Source organism: Caretta caretta, chromosome 2, assembly GCF_965140235.1.
Source record: "Caretta caretta isolate rCarCar2 chromosome 2, rCarCar1.hap1, whole genome shotgun sequence".
Classification (NCBI taxonomy): Eukaryota; Metazoa; Chordata; order Testudines; family Cheloniidae; genus Caretta; species Caretta caretta.
The window spans coordinates 88,867,054-88,884,793 of record NC_134207.1 but is presented as its reverse complement, the minus strand read 5'-3'; the positions used below and the strand labels follow the sequence as shown (position 1 = coordinate 88,884,793).

At 41.6% G+C, this 17,740-nt stretch overlaps 1 protein-coding gene across 7 annotated transcripts in view; it reads right to left on the bottom strand.

The window, feature by feature from the left end:
* The window catches only part of MTCL1 (microtubule crosslinking factor 1), a 188,127-nt gene that overhangs the window by 156,098 nt on the left and 14,289 nt on the right, over positions 1-17,740 (bottom strand). For all 7 annotated transcript variants that reach the window (XR_007355269.2, XM_048840282.2, XM_048840283.2 and 4 more), the window contains exons 2-3: positions 10,545-10,769; positions 8,549-8,707 (exon numbers count right to left, since the gene is read on the bottom strand). Coding sequence is in view for 6 of the 7 variants with exons in the window: in XM_048840282.2 (XP_048696239.2) it covers positions 8,549-8,707; positions 10,545-10,769 (384 nt within the window). In the remaining variant the exon portion in view is untranslated. The remainder of the gene's footprint in view (positions 1-8,548; positions 8,708-10,544; positions 10,770-17,740) is intronic.

Here is a 17,740-nt window from a genome sequence, read left to right as displayed (position 1 = left end):
CACATCCGGAGCCAATCAATCCTCTCATTTCAGGGCCAGCCTCTTTAGCACTTATCTGCTACACTGGATTGCACCCCGTACTGCGAGAATAGACTGGGCTGTGGTAGCAATCCAAACAGCAGCACTTCATGTGTGAGTAGTCTTTTATTACTCGGTTGGCCACACCAGAAATGCACAACTGTGTTCTCCTCATCAACCCAGAGGCCTGTCCCACATACCTTGTGATGACTAAGGCACCACAACCTCTTTCGGTTTCTTAAGAACTTCTCCCCCCCATATGTGCTCCATGCCATCCCAGGGTCAGAGTTCTCGGTCACCTTGCTTTCCTCTAACAGTCCCCTTGAACTAACTCCCCCAACCAGGGGGTTCAGTATTATCCCCTTCCATGTAGGCCTCCGCCCTCTCCACCACCTCATCAGTAGAGGTCGGTCAAAACATCCTGACCAAGCTTTGGACTCCAGCAGGCAAAAGCCTTAGGAATTGATCTAAAATTACAAGGTCCTCCACCTTATCTAAGGAGTTTGTGTTGGATAGCACCCAGATCCCATAAATGCTGCACTGCCACTTTAGGGCACACACCACAGGGGACAGGCTCAGTCCCAGCCTATGCAAAATGGCATCTTTTACAATTCTACGGGACTGCGCCTGCTCATCAGACAAAGCTTGGCAGGTCACTTGAGCTTCTCCCAAGAGGAACTGGGCCTCTTGAGCTGCCCAAGAGGATTCAGTCCATCCTGCTGCAGTTGCTACCCCCTCAAAGCTGCGCAAAATGCCTCTGGGTCATCACCTGGGCCCAATTTTGCTAGGCCGGATACTGCTCTGGCAGAATTTTCTTCTCCTGAAACTACCCAGGACCCTGGGGTCCATTTCTCTAGGCATGACAGGAAACGTTCTTGCTGAGCCTGTTGAGCCTCTTGCTCTTTCTGTCCTTGTAATAGATGCAACAAACGGCATGCATCTGCTTGCGCTGGGCTGCCAGCATGCAGATTACAGCCTCCAGGTTCCGCATAGGAAAGGGAAAAAAAGAGAGAGATTTAGTCCATCCGTCTGCACCTCACCTTTAAGGCAGTTGGTATCTCCCTCCTTCTTCAGAGGTGAGTCTCCACAATCCCATGCTCGTACTAAAATGTGGTAGGGCTCACTCATCCTTCAAGTGCCCGTTTGCATCAGTGTGGGATGTTGCCACTATATTCAACTTCAGTGCCTCCTGCTGGCTGCCTGCTGCTGACTCCAAATCTTCTGTGGCTCAGCTCCTCGGGCCAAATCACAAAGTTCAACCTCCCTTCTGGGGTATTACCAACAACTCTAAATAAATCTGGATAATTCTTGGCCCCTTGGACTACTGAAGTTTTCTTCTTGTACTTGCAAAATCCCTATTTTGCAGCTTCTCTCACAGGAGCCTATGCTGCCTCTGTTACACACTGTCCCCATTATTTCTGTCTGTTACCCTAACCCTGGGCTTCTCTCCGCCAGAGAGACATGTCTCCCCTACAGTCTTCCCCCTCAACTGACCTCTTTCAGTCTACTTATAATGGCTTAGCTCTGCCTGCTCTGGCCAGGAGCCAATTAGGTACTCACCTCCCTAGGTGCAGAGCATGATTAATTAGGTGTATTCACTAGTCTTGCAGGTGATGGGGGTTAAGCCTCATCACAGAGTTAACCCCTAAGGAATTTCACAGTAAAAGACTGAATATTCAGGATGATACCTTCACCACGGTGGCCAAGTCCACAGCACATATGATATGGAACATGTTTGAGTTTTTTAGGTGGGGGGGAGGGTGTTTGGCAATGGGATGGAAGAAAGGGAAATGGATGTATGCTGTGAACTTTCGGGCGGGGGGTTAGATCTGCACTAGTTTTCATACCTAAAGGCTTCAAAAATATTTAAAAACAAAAGTGCCTAGAATCTGGCATTTGCCAAATCTCAGCTAATTTATTAGGCAGGTTTCATTGTAACTAACTGGCATTTTGGCAAATCTGCAGCTACGGTAGATCACTTTCCCACTGTGAATGTCATCATTCCAAACAGTAACATTATCTACATGTAAAGGTCAGCTGAGGTCTATAAAAGCCTCAAGGAGTGAGGCTGTGGACAGTCTGATTTATAGGAAGACAGTGTTCTTTGGAGGCTGTGCCCAGTTTGAGTACCATGGGATTAGGTTTGCAGGCATGTTTTAAAAAGCTAGACTATGATCAGCAGAGGCATTGTTAATTAATCATTCCCAGAATATTATACTCAAATGGTGACACTGGGGCTTGTAAACACAATCAAATGGCTGCTGCCAAACGAGGACTGCAGTAAGAAATACCTAGAATGATGTGCATGATAAGAATGTATATACTGGCTGATACTGGAGTCTTCTGGTTCATTATTTTTCCAAGGGAAAAAAAGTCAGACACTACAAAATTGCACTACAGGAGAACATTTTGCTTTTCAATTTCTTCACTAATCATTGCAGAAGACTTCACTACTATAGCTCTCACAGTTAGTAACCCCTAAATAGGATTACCATGTCAACAGGATGACTTTGCCATGCTTTTTAAAAGTTACTTTACTGGTTCTCTCTCCCCTCTTCTTGTACTGGTGCCCAACCAATTCCTACACTTCAAACCTGGTGCTAGCTAACTGAAACAAAAGGTGCATGAAAAAAAATATATTTGCTTTTGATACAAAGAATTAAGAAGCTATGAGAATCCACCCTCTAGCTTCACTAGAGAAGTGACTGAACTTTGTCAAGCACTACCGGAATCATAGAGTCTTAGCTTAATAGATGATAGGATGTGTGTTCTCCAAATGATACATTAGAGGAGTAAATTCTGCGAACTGTGCCAAAGGAATTGAAGCCTGATCTTTACCCGGTACCTTGTATATTTACACCAGAGAGGAGACTGAAACAAGGGCAAATGCAGCTGTGGGCATGGTACACATTGAGGAGCCGCTTATCTGTTGTGGGGGCCAGGCTTATAAGCAGTGCTGCTAAACCAGCAGCCAATCAGGAGCTGTGGCCACTCTGTCAGTTCCAAGGCAGCATAACTGGGCTCATTTGTTGCCTAGCAGCAGTTAGTCGAGGAGCAGCCAGCAGTTGGTCTGGATCCTGAGGATAACTCCCTGTGCACAGCCCTGACAAGTAACCTCCAGCTTGTTTTACCATATCATGTAAATAAAGCTAAATTCTTCTCTCAGACACATCCTTTCTACTTCCACTGCCTTCAAAGGAGTTGTGCATGTGTCTCTCTGGTCAGAATTTGGCTCTAAACAGCATAGGATAAAGCCAGTTCAGTGACCAGTCACTTCTATTTTTATTAGTGTCTTAAGACAGCCTTCCATGTTGTTTAACAGTATTAACAATATTTCAACCACAAAATAAAATTAACTTTTACTTTAAAGTAGCGGTTCTTGAGCTGCGGTTGTTCGAGCCCTATGTGGTATTTTGTAGTAAGAACTTTCCAAGAGCCAAGCAGTGGAGGGGTAGGGTGGGGCTGAGGGCTGGGATGGGTACATGAGAGCATCTCTATTACCAAGTGATCTTCCAAATTGAAGAGCGCTGGGAGACACAATTGTCTTAAAGAGTTTGCAGCTACCCTGCAGAACCTCATTTACAGTATGCTTTAGTTTTGATCTAAATTCATGCACCCTAACGAGAGTACTGCTCGTCCCCAGACCTTCATTTCTCCATCCTCTCAGATGAAAATGAACAGGACCTGTTTCCTCTCACTGTCTCACTTTCTCATTCTACCTGTGCCTTCCTTCCGGAGAATGATAACAAGCCTCAGTTACAATAAAGGCCCTCCAATAACTGTAAGTGATTTCCTGCATAAAGAAATCTGGAGAACACCATTCATGCCTGCTGAGGGAAAAAAGGATTTTAACTCAGCGGGAAGGATTCCAAATGCAATTGATTTTATCTTTGAATTAGCTAAGAGAGCCTGTGCAGGACAGGGGGAACTAGGAGAGGCAGTTATGTCACAGCTCCCAGTGACAGAGAAAGTGCTCCCTCCTCCCCCCCACCAGCCCTTATGCCTTCAATGACAACGGAAGAAGGTTATCAGCTGCTCAATACGGCTTTTCCACAGAAAATAAATCCCCCTTTCTCCCTGGTTACACAATCTCATTCATTTCTTGCTAAACCATTTTATAACATTCATGTCAAATCTTTCTGCAGCTGCTACTTCATTCCTAATCCTCCCCATTCTTTGTCTTTTTCAGCAGGGCTACCCTTTTCAAGCAACTTGAACCCTGCCATGTCACTATCTGTCTTTTTCTCTTTGCTGGCTGAAAACTCCAAGCACAAAGAATACATCAAAATATACATTTAGCAGCTGCAAATAAAAGACACAATCTATTCTCCTCTCAGGGAAAAGAAGCAGGCTCTATGCATTTTCAATACTTTTGTGCAATGTGGAGCAGGAATGGTCCATTGCCATTTCTAGGCAGCTACTGAAGTTTAAAGACTGAACCATATTATATGCAACACAAGTAGTTTCACTTAAAGCTAAAGTTGCCTGATGCTTTCCATTATAAGGACCTATTTTCATTGCTTATAATTTTGCCAAACATAAACCACTCAGGTTAAAATTTTCGATGATAGGTGTCTCAGGCTGAGTTTATGTTGTTTTTCTTAGTTTTGGCTGAAATGGTTCAGTCATGTCCAAGAATGAGGCTGTAAAGATTCTAACACTGATGTGGACTCATGGGGCTTGAGGGGTCATTATGGTACCACACAATGGAATTTGTGTTCTCAATTTGTAAGCTTAAAAAAAATCTTAGAAAATTACACACACACACACACACAAATGTTTAAAGAACATAAAGGTTGCAAAGTCAGGCACTCAAAGGTTAGGAAATGACTGAATTAGAGGTTGCCTGTGCCTCCTTGTGAACACACATTATGATGCTGTCTTTAGTTACATGATGACATACTATTTCTCTCACAGGATCGCTGCCTCATTCAGTCCACAGGATTCATCCACTTTGGGGATGAATCAGGATTGTATAGTGAAGGAGGCTGTTGTCTGTAAGACCCCAGCTTCATTTGCTATAGAAACTGCAAGGTGTGTAGTGAATGAGGCAGGCTACTGCAGGAAGAGAAAGGAGGGTCTCATTAAGGCAGCTGAATGCTGCCCTAGAAAATTGAATTCTATCCCTGCCTCAACCACCTATTTGATGCTGGGCAAATTGTATAAACTAACATTTTCACAGTTGGCCACTGTCTGTTCCTCAATGTTCTGGGTACCCAAACTGAGACAACTGAGGTCTGATTTGCAGAAGTGCTGAGCACTGACAGCTGCAGCTCAATGGGAGCTCTGCTCTGAATATATAAAGTGCTATAAAATGCTAAGAATTCTGAAACAATCAGGTCCTAGGCATCTTAGATGTGGGACCCGAAAGGAGTTGATACTTTTGACAGTTCTGTGCATCAGTTCCCCATCTCTAAACCTGGGATAATATTACTTCATCTCACAAGGGCAAGGGTATTATGAAGATAAATTCATTAATGTTTGTGAAGCACTTAGATACTATGATGAGAGAGCACCATAAGAAAACCCAAGAGGAAATCAATAATTCTCTTCTGTTCAATGTTTGGATGGTGTGTAGTAAATAATGCATGGAGTCACATGCTGAATGATGAGGATAAAGAGAACTTCATAGATTATAAAGCCAGAAGGGACCACTGTGATCATCTAGTCTGACCTTCTATATAACACACGCCATAGGACTTCCCTGAATTAATTCCTGTTTGAAATAGAGTAGATCTTTTTGAAAAACATCCAGTCTTGATTTAACAATTGTCAGTGATGGAGAATCCACCACGACCTTTGGTAAATTGTTCCAACAGTTAATTACCCTCACTGTTACATTTTTTTCACCTTATTTCCAGTCTGAATTTGTCTAGCTTCAGCTTCCAGATATTGGATCTTGTTATATCTTTGTCTGCTAGACTGAAGAGCTGATAATCAAATTTTTGTACATTAACTACCCACTCAGTGAGCACCATCCTACCTATGCCTTGAATAGGGCAGGGGTCCTGTGGAAAAAATAGTTTGTAATCATGTAATCTAAAAGACTGTATCATAATGCACATGCACCAAAAAGGTCAAGTTATGGTTGCACAGGAAGCCTTAATTCTGGCATTTCCTAACTTATGAGAGCTGAACTTCACAACTTCAACATTCTTTTATTGTAGGGTTTTTTTTAATATATATAATTTTATCTACAACATTATCCCAACCTAGGATCAAATTCTAGATCCCAGGACATAGGTACAATGGCCAGGCTACACACTGGAAACCTCTGTCAGAGGCTGGGCTTGGGAGGAAGGAGTAGTCCTACTCCCCATCCTGCATAATAGTCACAAAGGCACATTACAGCCACAACTGCAACCACAGGGCTGTAACAGTCCTCACAGCCAGTGCACATCCATCCTATCCCCGTAACTGTGGATTGATTGCCCCTTCCCTGACACCCCACTTTGCCACTCCTCCTCTCCCTCTGCACTTGGCTGCAGGTTGCTCTTACAATGCAGAGCTCTGCGGAATTCAGTGCAGGGTCTCCAAATCCTATCTCCCTCCCATCTGCACAGCTACTGAGCATCTTTTCTTTGGTTAAGGGCCTGCTATGGCCAGGTGGAGGGGACCAGAGTTTGTCTCTCAGTATGCATTACTGTCCTCATCTTGAGCAAGAAACATATTCTTCTCCCTTCCTTCCAGATTAAAACATTTAAACCTGGCATGGTGGATCACAGCAATCTGAACAGAAGTCTTGTTTATTTATTTATTAAAAGGATGACAGAGATTGTTATACAGCTTCCTGATTCTGAGGCCATCATCACACCTTGCAAAGGCCTCCAAGAACATTACAGTATACAAAAGATGAAGGATTTTCTGAACGGCCTTTAGGATGGCTTTTCTACTGATTACCAATGGACTAACTTTCCTACCAGCATGTCTACACTATATTCCTTTACAGCTTTGTCTCTATCAAATAATGCTGAAGATAAACGGCATTTTCCAGTTATTTGGTTGTAAGCTCTTTAAGGCAGGAACCACTTCTTCTTCATTTTCAGTGCTAAGTGAACCTCCGGCACTCAATACAGACAAATATTTGGTACATTTTTAATAACTGGCTCGGAGCTTATGCCCTACCTATTCCCTAACAGGTCCTCAGCTTGACTGAATCCTATTGTTCTATCCTTTCCGTAGAGAATTTTCCTTTGTTGGACCATTTGGTCTCCCATTGCTCTGATCAGCCATACCTTGGTTCTCAAAATACTTCCTCCTACAGACCACCAGGCAGGAGGCTCTCTGGATTGCAGTTTGATAACCAGTGCATTACAACAATGCACAGCTAGTTATAAAAAACAGCTTGTATAGTGGATGGCAGGGTTTTGTATGGCATGTGCTTGCCATGTCTTTTAGCAAATTATGATGCCCTATAAGCACAGCATCTGCAAATAGCTTAAAGTAAAAAAACAAATAAACAAAACTCTCTATAACTAAGGCATCAGTCAGACTGTGCTTTTGGGGCAAATCCTCAGGTGGTATAAACTGACATAGCTCCACTGAAGTTTACACCAGCTGAGGATCTGCCACTTTATGTATAGTAAGCTCCAAAGTTGTTGCAATGAGCTCATTCTCCTCACAACCCAAATGCACACAGAAATTAAATATGGTTTGTCAACCTTATACAATGAATCAGGTTTTGTGCCAGTTGATTCACAAGCATTGTTTGAAAGATTAAAATAAGCACATAATTACACCAGCTCTCTAAATCTGTCCACAGCTCAGAGGATAAATGGCTTACCTCATTATGTTTAAATGTTCTATCTCAATCTGGTTTAAGAACGGCCAGAGACAGTGGGCTACCAAAATGCTGTACTGTGACAAGAAAAGAGATGCTACCATAGACCAGGGTATGAGCCATGTTTGGTCTTCCATCTTCCTTTATTGTATCCTCCATTCCTCACTTCACTTCCATCCAAGCAGCATCATTGTATCCATTATGAATATGTGTCAAGAAATTATTCCTTTTCCTAACACACAACATTTTTGTTTCTCAGTTCAATGGTTTTTGTGCATTACAAACCAATTCCTACCTGCCTTGCTCCACCAGTAGTCCAACTGATGTCAACTAGTAAGGTAAGCCAAGATTTATTCTGTCAATCTAAATTAACTTTTCAGGAACAAATCTTGTAGGATTTACTCAAACCTAACATAAGCAAAACTCCCAGATCTTACATTATCATATTGAAGTCAATGGGAGCTTTGCCTTTGTAAAAACTGAGGCATGCAGGAAAATGGGGTATACGCACCGTAATGGGCACAGGATAAAAAATAGTTGATGGCTTCTCAATGGATTCTAAATTATGAATGCCACAGGGCAAATAAAAAGATTTTGCAGATGATTATCAGTGCCAATTGTATCAGCAGCTCCAATGGAAGAAGGTATTTTAATATCTTTGTTTCAGAAACATTCTAAAATGCTTTGATAACAAGCTTTCCATTTAAACCAAGAACATGGTTCTGCATAATTTTCCTGGCTAGTGCTTACCTCTTTCAACCTGTCCAGCTCATTTTGTAGTGCCTGTTTGGATATTTCCACCTCAATGATCTGCTGCCGAAGGATTTCGTTCTCATCTTCTGCTTTCACACGTTTCTCCTCCACACTCTCTAGTTCATGGTGCAGTCTGACAGATACATCTTTGGCTACCTGGTTAGAATAGCATAAGCACCACATAAGAAATCTAACTACCTGAACATGCAATATACATACATTATAATCTTGGATAATCAAGGGATCTTCAATTTAAATTATTAGACCCAGTTTTGAATACTCAAACCATAGGAGAATTTACATTCATGTTTCCAATGGAGAAAATGAAGATGGGAACTTCAGAGTTATCAAAGCATTTCCCTTGACATATCAAGCTCAGAAACCCTAGGGATAGCATAATAATAATAATAAAAATGCAGAAGTTATACTGTTAAAATTGACAGATCACAGTTTTGATCAAAACAGCACCTGTGTGGCAGCCTCATCTACCAGGTCTTGCTGCATCAACAGCAGTCAGTACTAGGTAAAAGTGACAAGAAAACCAAAAAATAAAGAAGACTACACAGGTTTGCTAGGTTCAGCTTAACACAGGCAAGGATGAATATTCCTCCCAGACATATTTAGAAAAGTGAAGCTGATTTTGAACTACAATACGATAGCAGTTGCAGGAAGCTTTTTATTTTGCACGTTCTAGTTCCAGCATAACTGAACTCTGTTTTTACAAAGCTTAACGTAAATGGAAACATTTCCACAAAATTATTTCAATATAAACTGTTTATTTTTATAGGAATGGTATTTTTCAACAGTGTCTGCAACCCAAACATTGTACCAAACTGCTAAGGGATGATCACCATGGATTGGAACTGACTAAAAGGAAACATGATTTTAATTAGCGTATTTTCAATTTTCCAAGCTAAGTGAAATGCAAAAAGAGGAAATAAACAGCATAAATGTTGAAAATATATTAGATTTTTAAAATTTAGATACAGTAGTCTAAGATTTTTGGTAATACAGAAAGAAAATCATTTTTACGAGAAATCTATTAACATAACTCCTAAAGAACTATTATGGCTGAGGTGGGTTTGAGGATCAGTTCTCACACCCTAGAAAATGCCTCATGCAGTTGGCGCAATACAAAGCCTCTGACTGCTAAACTCCTACCACTTGCCTTCTCGTGGCAGAGGTGTTCTTAACTGGAAGTGGGAGTGTTAAAAGGTTGGGGTGTCTAGCACTTTAGAGCCAGATTGCTCTGGGCAGGTGGGGCTGGTTAGCTGTGGCAGGCAGTCCATCTAGGAGAAAGAACTTCAGTTTCAAACCAAGAACATCAGGCCCAGCCAGCTGCTTTGTAAAAGTTGTGCCAGTCACACATGCTCTATGATCTTCACCTTCAGGGAATATATCAGTACTATACTAGGGCATCAACCGGAAGCGGCATGCAAGTGCTTCACCTAATGGCAGTAAAAAATGGACAAAGGCTATTGTATTCCAGCCACATGCAGCTGAGGGAGCATTGACAGAGATGGCTGGGTCACTTGAGATGACAAGATATGTTGGCCAGAAAGGACAAGAGCTAGTAGTCATGGGACAAAGACCATGAGGGAGACCCAGTAGTTTGAGACTCTGAAGAACACCACGAAAGAGGCTGGTGTCAGCTTGGAAGATGCTCTTGACAATAACACTTGGAGATGAACAACAACAGCCTCCAACCCTGATTGACAGGATAAGGCAAAGGTGAACAAGATAGAAATGTAACTTGATTGTGTTCCTTTCATTTGAATTTGTGTATAGTTTTCATTTAGTTAAGTTCCTTTTTTCATGAAATTAAGTTGCACATTTGCTTTCTGCCAAGAAATAAGGAAAACTGGGTCTGATATTTTGAGAAATACAAATAATTGTTTTATGTTACTTTTATATCTATTATTTTGACAAGAGACTAAGATTGTGTCCTTTCACTTTTTCCTACGAATATACTCCAAACAAGTACCTTACCCACCTTTAAATCTTGCTCCAAACTTCTAATGAGTTCTCCATCCACTTGGCCTGTCTGCGCAACTTTCAAACTTTTCTGTTCTGCTTTCCTGAGACGATACTGCAGGATGCGACAGTTCTTGTTTGCACGGTCCAGCTCTTTCCGGAGTTCCTGCAGCTGATAAACATCTTCCTCTAAATAACTGTCACGCATCTCCTCCATTTCAGCTCGAAGTTCATCCAATTCATCCTGTGAAAAGCCAAAACACTCTCCATTAGATCTCTAAATTTCATCCAGGAGAATAAAAAAGAAACATGCTTGTCAAGATATAATATCAAAAAGGTGATGCAGATTGCAATATGCAGCTCCAGATGTCATGGGAATATCAATATTATCCCTTACTAGAATAGTTATGTTGAATTACATTAATGAATGTCTGTTTTATTTGTTTTAATTGCCATGGTAATTAAGAATGGACCAGCATTACCAGGATGTGTATCTGTCTCCTGAAACCAATAACACCATAATTCCTTCCTTCTTCAAGTGAATTAAAATGAAATTTACATAATAATTAGCCATTATCTTAGCTGATTGTTATTTCATCAGAATTATAGCAAACCTACTTAAGTGCCTGAATTTCTCTGTGTGATGTCTTTATAATAGAGAGTACTTTGAAGAAATAAAATGTTCTTTCCCCCTTTAATAACTTTAATAAATCTTTGCAACATGAACTTTTCAACTTTCAGCCAAATAATCAACTGTTCCACCTCAGAATGCTTTATGTCCAAGTCTTTTAGTGAATGCACATTGAATTCCTGGTCAGTTGAAAAGCCCCTCCCTCACCTAGGCAGGGTGTGTTCACTACACACTTGCCAATCCCAGAATCACATGGGCAGAAAAGTACCTGTGTCAACACGAATGTAAACAGGTCATGCCTTCCAGCAAATCTTTTAATTGTCCCAATTCTAAATTATACCAGGAGTGGAACATGCTCGCTAAAGTCAGATATAAATGTTTACAGCAGGGTAAACCGCTTCTGAAGGAGGATAAGCTCTATCATTCCCATTCATTTAATCTGTGCGTGATTGATGCTTTTGAGCTAAAACTCTTATATGGGCCTTCCAGCTCAGGGGTATAGGCCATTAAATTACTACATGGTGGCTCAGGGGATCTCTATGGCTCTATTATTAACTAAGTTTAAAATGAGACAGGACTTGTGCCAAGGCAAAAAGCAAGGACAGGAGATGTTCTCCACCATAAAATCCTCCAGAATGACTGATACAGCTGCCGTATATTATTAGCCAAATCAAAAAGGCACAGTTATGTATTTTAATGAGCAACAGAATCAAGCAATATTAGCAATATTCACAGGGGAAAAAATGTTACATAGTAGGTCTGCAGTATTTTCAACGTTATTTGTCTCCTGCCTACTTTCAGCTAATAATTGAATTTCTTGCTTCTAAAACATGCATAAGCTAAGCATATGACATCCTTCTTGTTCCCCTTTCTAAGTTTTCAGTTCCTACTCTTTTTTTTCCACCTCCCCCCACACACATACTTCTTATGTGATTTGTCTTCTTATTCCCCATCCTGCAAACACTGTTGCACAAGCTTAATTGTACACGTGGATTACGGTACTATTCACTTCAATGGAACTATTCACATGTGTAAAGTTGAGCATGTTCATAAGTGTTCGCTGGATCGGGGTCTTAGACTGTAATCTCCCTGGGACAGAGACCTTGTCTATACACATATTTATACAGTGTCAATCACAATGGGTGTTCAACTACAATTAGGACTTCTGGATGCTACAGTAATATAAACATCAGTACCTATCATATTGTTCATTTCTTCTTAAAATTCTGCCAGGGGTTCTGAGGTGGTGCTCACTGGCATGGAATTTATCCAATCCTTGAAAGGGGTGTACATATCCCCCTTTCAAATGCAGACTAGAATGGGAGTAGAAAGGTAGGGTTGTGACCCAAACCTTCCCACAATGTTTCCCTCCCCTCCTTTCTTTCACTTACCTATACCCACAAGACACAAGGAGGAGCAGGGAACATACTCATCAACAGGATCATGATCAGCCCTTGAGCTGGAGAAAAGAGGTGGGAGCTCCTTTTGTCTTCACCTCCGTCACCACACCCAAAATGCCTACACAGGGGCTAGCCACACACTGGCCCAGCGTATGATTTTTAGTTGGCAATGTCCCTTTAAACTCAAACATAACTGAAAGTTATCAAGTTACCCTAACAAATGGAAGACACACCGATGTGGGACTTACAGACTTGTCATGAATCACTCTGGATGCATCATTTTATGCCAGTCCCCCGCAGCATGGCAAGATGAATGTATTTCTAAATCACTTCTAATAGGTGTGTGTTTAAGCTAGCCTTGACCGTATCCAATTATAGTAATTTCACAACTTCCCTTGGCCATTGACCCAACTGTATATGTAGTTTTATTTCTCCCAATATTTAACCTACATTTATCTTGTTCCACCTTAAGCTCATTATCTCCCATCTTATCTTTGCTAACGAATTAGTATTGGATGCTTGTTCTCTTTACAACATCCTGGCCAAAACAAGGAGCATCCATCTTTGCTTAACTTTATTAACAACAAGGGCTTGTATTCACTGCAAAGTTAACTTGAGTTATAAATTGAGCGTTGCCACAAACTCAGCTCTCTTTCACACACAAAAAACCCTTACCTTGAGTGTTTTTCAACTTGAATTAGCTAGCCCATCAAGGGATATAGGCTAAAGCTTGGGTGCACACAACTCATCAGCTGCTAGCACAACAATGTTGCAGTGTGGATGCAGGCTTGACTACCTCCAGTCCTCCACTGCCTTCCCATAATCCTCACTGGGTGCTCAGAAAGGACAGACAAGTTCTCACACAATACACTGTGAAAGAACTCATAGCATGACTTAACATACTGCAGCATTAAGAATCATGGGATGTGCCCTCAGAAGCCTTAGGGAAAAACACAAGCGCAGCACCAGTGTGAACACAGCAATTAAAGTGTTATTTCAGTGTGGTTACTCTCATTCAAGGTAGACTAATTCAGGAGGAGTAACTCGAGTGTAAAAAACATGAGTTAACTCTGCAGTGAAGACATACCATTACGTTTCAAGTCAATTAATTAACCACAAATAACACACTATAACACTGAAGTAAACCCTACACACACCAAATTGAACAGAAATCTTTCAAAATACTATATATAATCCAGCCCTGGGTACTTCATGGCAAGCTGAATCTAAGTACTGTAGCAAGTTCCCTGGTTTCTATAGCATTCTGGTGTAGGAGACTGAACATAAATGAAACTGGCAAGAATATTTGTTTAAAAAGAAGCTTTTTAATGAATGAAATAAGAAATAAAAAATATGATACAGTAGCCCTGTCTTATTTTAATAAATTTTGTTTTGGTTAGGTTTTTTTGTTTGTTTTTTTGCTGTCCCCACATTTTCACTGTGCTGTACATTTCTGCATACATAAGGCATAGCAGCACTTTAAATTTTTTAACGGAGAGGGAAGCTGGACGTTTCGGCAGCAGCTTAGGGGACAGTTGTGTCTTTGGAACATGAGGATGACAGCTTGATAATGTGTTATTTACTAATGTGTTTAAGTGTTGACTTTGAAATTGGCATCTTTAGATTTCAGAATTAACAACACATTGGGATGAAGGGGGGCATTCATACATGTCAAAGTTATTGTTTAAGGCTCTCCACTGACTCAGAATGTCTACTCTGGTTAGGTGCAGAGTCAGTTCACATTTTTAAAATTATCTTCACAACCATAAGGGTTAGAAACATTATTTGATTTTAAATGAAAGATTCCAAAGCACACTATCATGGCAGCGGATGGCATCCGTTGCTGCAGAATTCATGGGGCACTGTTTATAACTCCTTGCCCTTACTCCACATGCCAAAAGCAAAGGCCCATCCTTCAGCCATGAACCCCAAGTAATGCCTACAGAAAACACTTCTAGCACCTGTTACACGTCTTTCTCATCCAATCCAGTACTTGCATCTAGGTAATCTGTCCACTTCCCAGAATCAAATAATCCAACAAAGGGGTTGAAGTAATTATGGCTATAACGATTATGCACATATCAAAAACTACTAATTACAATCCAAATTGGAAAGTTAATCTCTTGTCACCTCACTAACAATCCCAACCACTGACACAACCATCGCAGTCAAACCAAAGTCCCCAATACCCTGAGTGTCAACCCCAGATCAAACTATGCCTGCCCACAAACCTGGACAGATTACCTTGACCTTAATGAGCAGTGAAGCTGAGAAAAATTGAGCCCACTTTGCTGCTTCTTAAGAACCTCCAAATGGTCCACTCTTGACTTCTTTCCTGTCTCAAATTCTCAACCAACTGGTCTCTAGACTCAGACCTAGAACCTCCTGCCAATGGTCGCCCAGGTCTCATCCTGGGGCCACTATTAGCTGGACAATTGACTCCAGTCCCCTCCTTCAATCATTCCATTCTAATGATTCCCAGCAAAATTGCTCAAGCTGGTGTGAATTATATTTCTGTAGACAGTCAACTCTGCCCTTTGTTTTTACTGTAGACTACACATGTTAAATTCACTTAATCTTTCTGCTCATAGCTCTTAGTTTGAAAGCCTGTCATCATTTGTTATACTTGCCTCTGGACTCTTTTATACATTTATAAGATTTCATTTATTTCAAATATAACTTCGGGGATGAACTAGAAATCACCCTCTTAATGTACTAGAACCCACCCTCTTAATCTTTTTGATGGCAAAGGGGCTGTTCTTCAGCACATAGGTGAGTTTCAGAGTTGTACTACAAGGCATTTGAGTGCAGATTTCAAATGACGGCACAAACATTTCTGACCGCATAAGGGAATGAGTAAAGTAGTCTTCACCCTCACTGTGTACTTTATTTAGTGCTGAATATTATATGAACAAATAGATAAAATAAAATATAGCCTCTGCCAATATGTACCCCAAGGAACTTGTTGGTTTCACAGTATGTTGTGGGGAAATAGCCTTAATCTGCACATATTGTTATCCCTGACACTGCTACTTGGGCAGCCTAAGAAATGTTCCACTCATGTTTTCTGGAGCTTGTATCAATGCGCAACTCTCCAGCCAAGCAAAAAGGAATAGACTGAACATCTTCATGTGACAAAATCAGGAAAATCTATTTGAAATACTAAAAAGTGGAACTGCTGGTGCAAAGTCCTATTACTCTGAAATATAAAGTCAGCTCCAAACATCAGATGTGGTTTTCAGAATGTGATTTTGCACAATAGCACTTGGAGATTCTGTGTGAGAGACAGAGAACCTCAACACAATTTATGGAGAAAGGGGTTACCCTTTCATGGTCCAAAATAAGGGTCTGACCTTGCTCCTAACGAAGGAAACAAAAACAGTGGCAAAAAGGCAGGTATGCCTATGCAGAAGAGATGCATGTTTGTCCATTGTAAATGAAAACATTGTTCAGTAACAGTTTATTCTTCTCTGAAGATGCTCAGAAGCACTAACAGTGTTTCAGGTGGCATTAAAGGGCAGAGTCTGTTGCTAAAGAGAGCAGGCGTGTAACCATGGAGTGTCAGCACATTGGCTCCCTTTTTTAAAGCCTGATCATAGTATACTATAAAATAGCATACATCAGAGTCAATGCTCAGTGAAAACCAGTGCTGAAACACATCTAAATAAACACCCACAGCCAAGAATGAGAAAGATGCCTCCTTTTTACACTGCACACTTCAGCCTCGCAGACCTCTCAGGGGGAACTCCCAAAGCATAAAAACAGTATCAGAGTGACTAGCCTGAAGGTTTGGTTATATGGCTTGAAAGAATTCTATCTGGAGCCTCTTAGATGATGTGAATACTAAGAGTGACAATTTGCAATCCTCACAACGGACATGGAGAAAAGACTCAGAGAAGTGGAAATTGCAGTTGAAACTATAATGGCTCAGGTTTTTAAATGTACTAATCAAGCCACAGTGGAGGAAAACATGTCAGTCATCATTGATGTTAAAGCATAAGCACAGGAGAACCTTAATAGCTCTCAAACTTAGAAGCATAAGAAAAAGATTCAGTCTGGTTGAGAGAGAATTGGAAATGATGGATGGATTCAACCCATGTCTTCATTAAGGATTGTTTTCGTTATTATTGTGGGTGAACAAACATTATTAGGATATTGCTTCTTACGTGTGTTCTGAATATGAACTTTCATATAGTATATTTTAATTTTGTAAAATTGCATAGAGAGCTTGGAATGGGGACTTAGTAGAAGTCAAAGCAAATAAATACATAAAAGAAATGTCTGTTCATCGAGTAAAAAGGAACTGATATGATATGGTTTATAAAAGAATATATTACTGAGAGGATGGACCTGTACTTAAACAGGGACCTGATTATTATTTTATGTATATAAAATATATATATACACACATATACATACACTCTGCTCCAATATCCCAAAGTGGCCATTTCAATTGCAAGACAAGGTGGAGAGCATGATGATCTTTACTTCTCTGTATGTCTGAAAGACTCACAGACTCATAGACTTTACGGTTTGAAGGGAGCATCATGATCATCTAGTCTAATGGTTTCCAACCTTTTTACACCCAAGATCACTTTTTGAATTTAAGGGCAACCCAGGATCTACCCCACACTTTCCCCAAGGCCCTGCCCCTTCACCGAGGCCCCACCCTGCTCATTACATTCCCCTCTCCCTCCGTCGCTCACTCTATCCCACCCTCACTCACTTTCATTGGGCTGAGGCAGCGGATTGGGGTGCAGGAGGGGGTGAGGGATGCAGGCTCTGGGAGAGAGTTGGGGTGCAGGAGGGGGCTCCACGCTGGGGCAGTGTTGGGGTGCAGAAGGGTGTACAGGAGTGCATGAGGGGGTTTGGGCTGCTGGCTTCTGGAGGGGCTCAGGGCTGGGACAGGGGGTTGGGGTGTGGGATAGGTGCGGGCTCCCACCGGGTGGTGCTTACTTTGGGGGGCTCCCAGGTGGTGGCGCAGCAGAGCTAAGGCAGGCTCCCTGCCTGCCCCGGCCCCACGCCACTCCCAGAGGTGGTCAGCACGTCCCTGTGGCCTCTGGGGAGGGGGGCACGTGGTTCCGCACACTGCCCCTCCCCGCAGGCACCGCCCCCACAGCTCCCACTGGCTGCAGTTACCCATTCCCGGCCAATGGGAGTGGTGGATGCAGGCAGGAGCAGCAC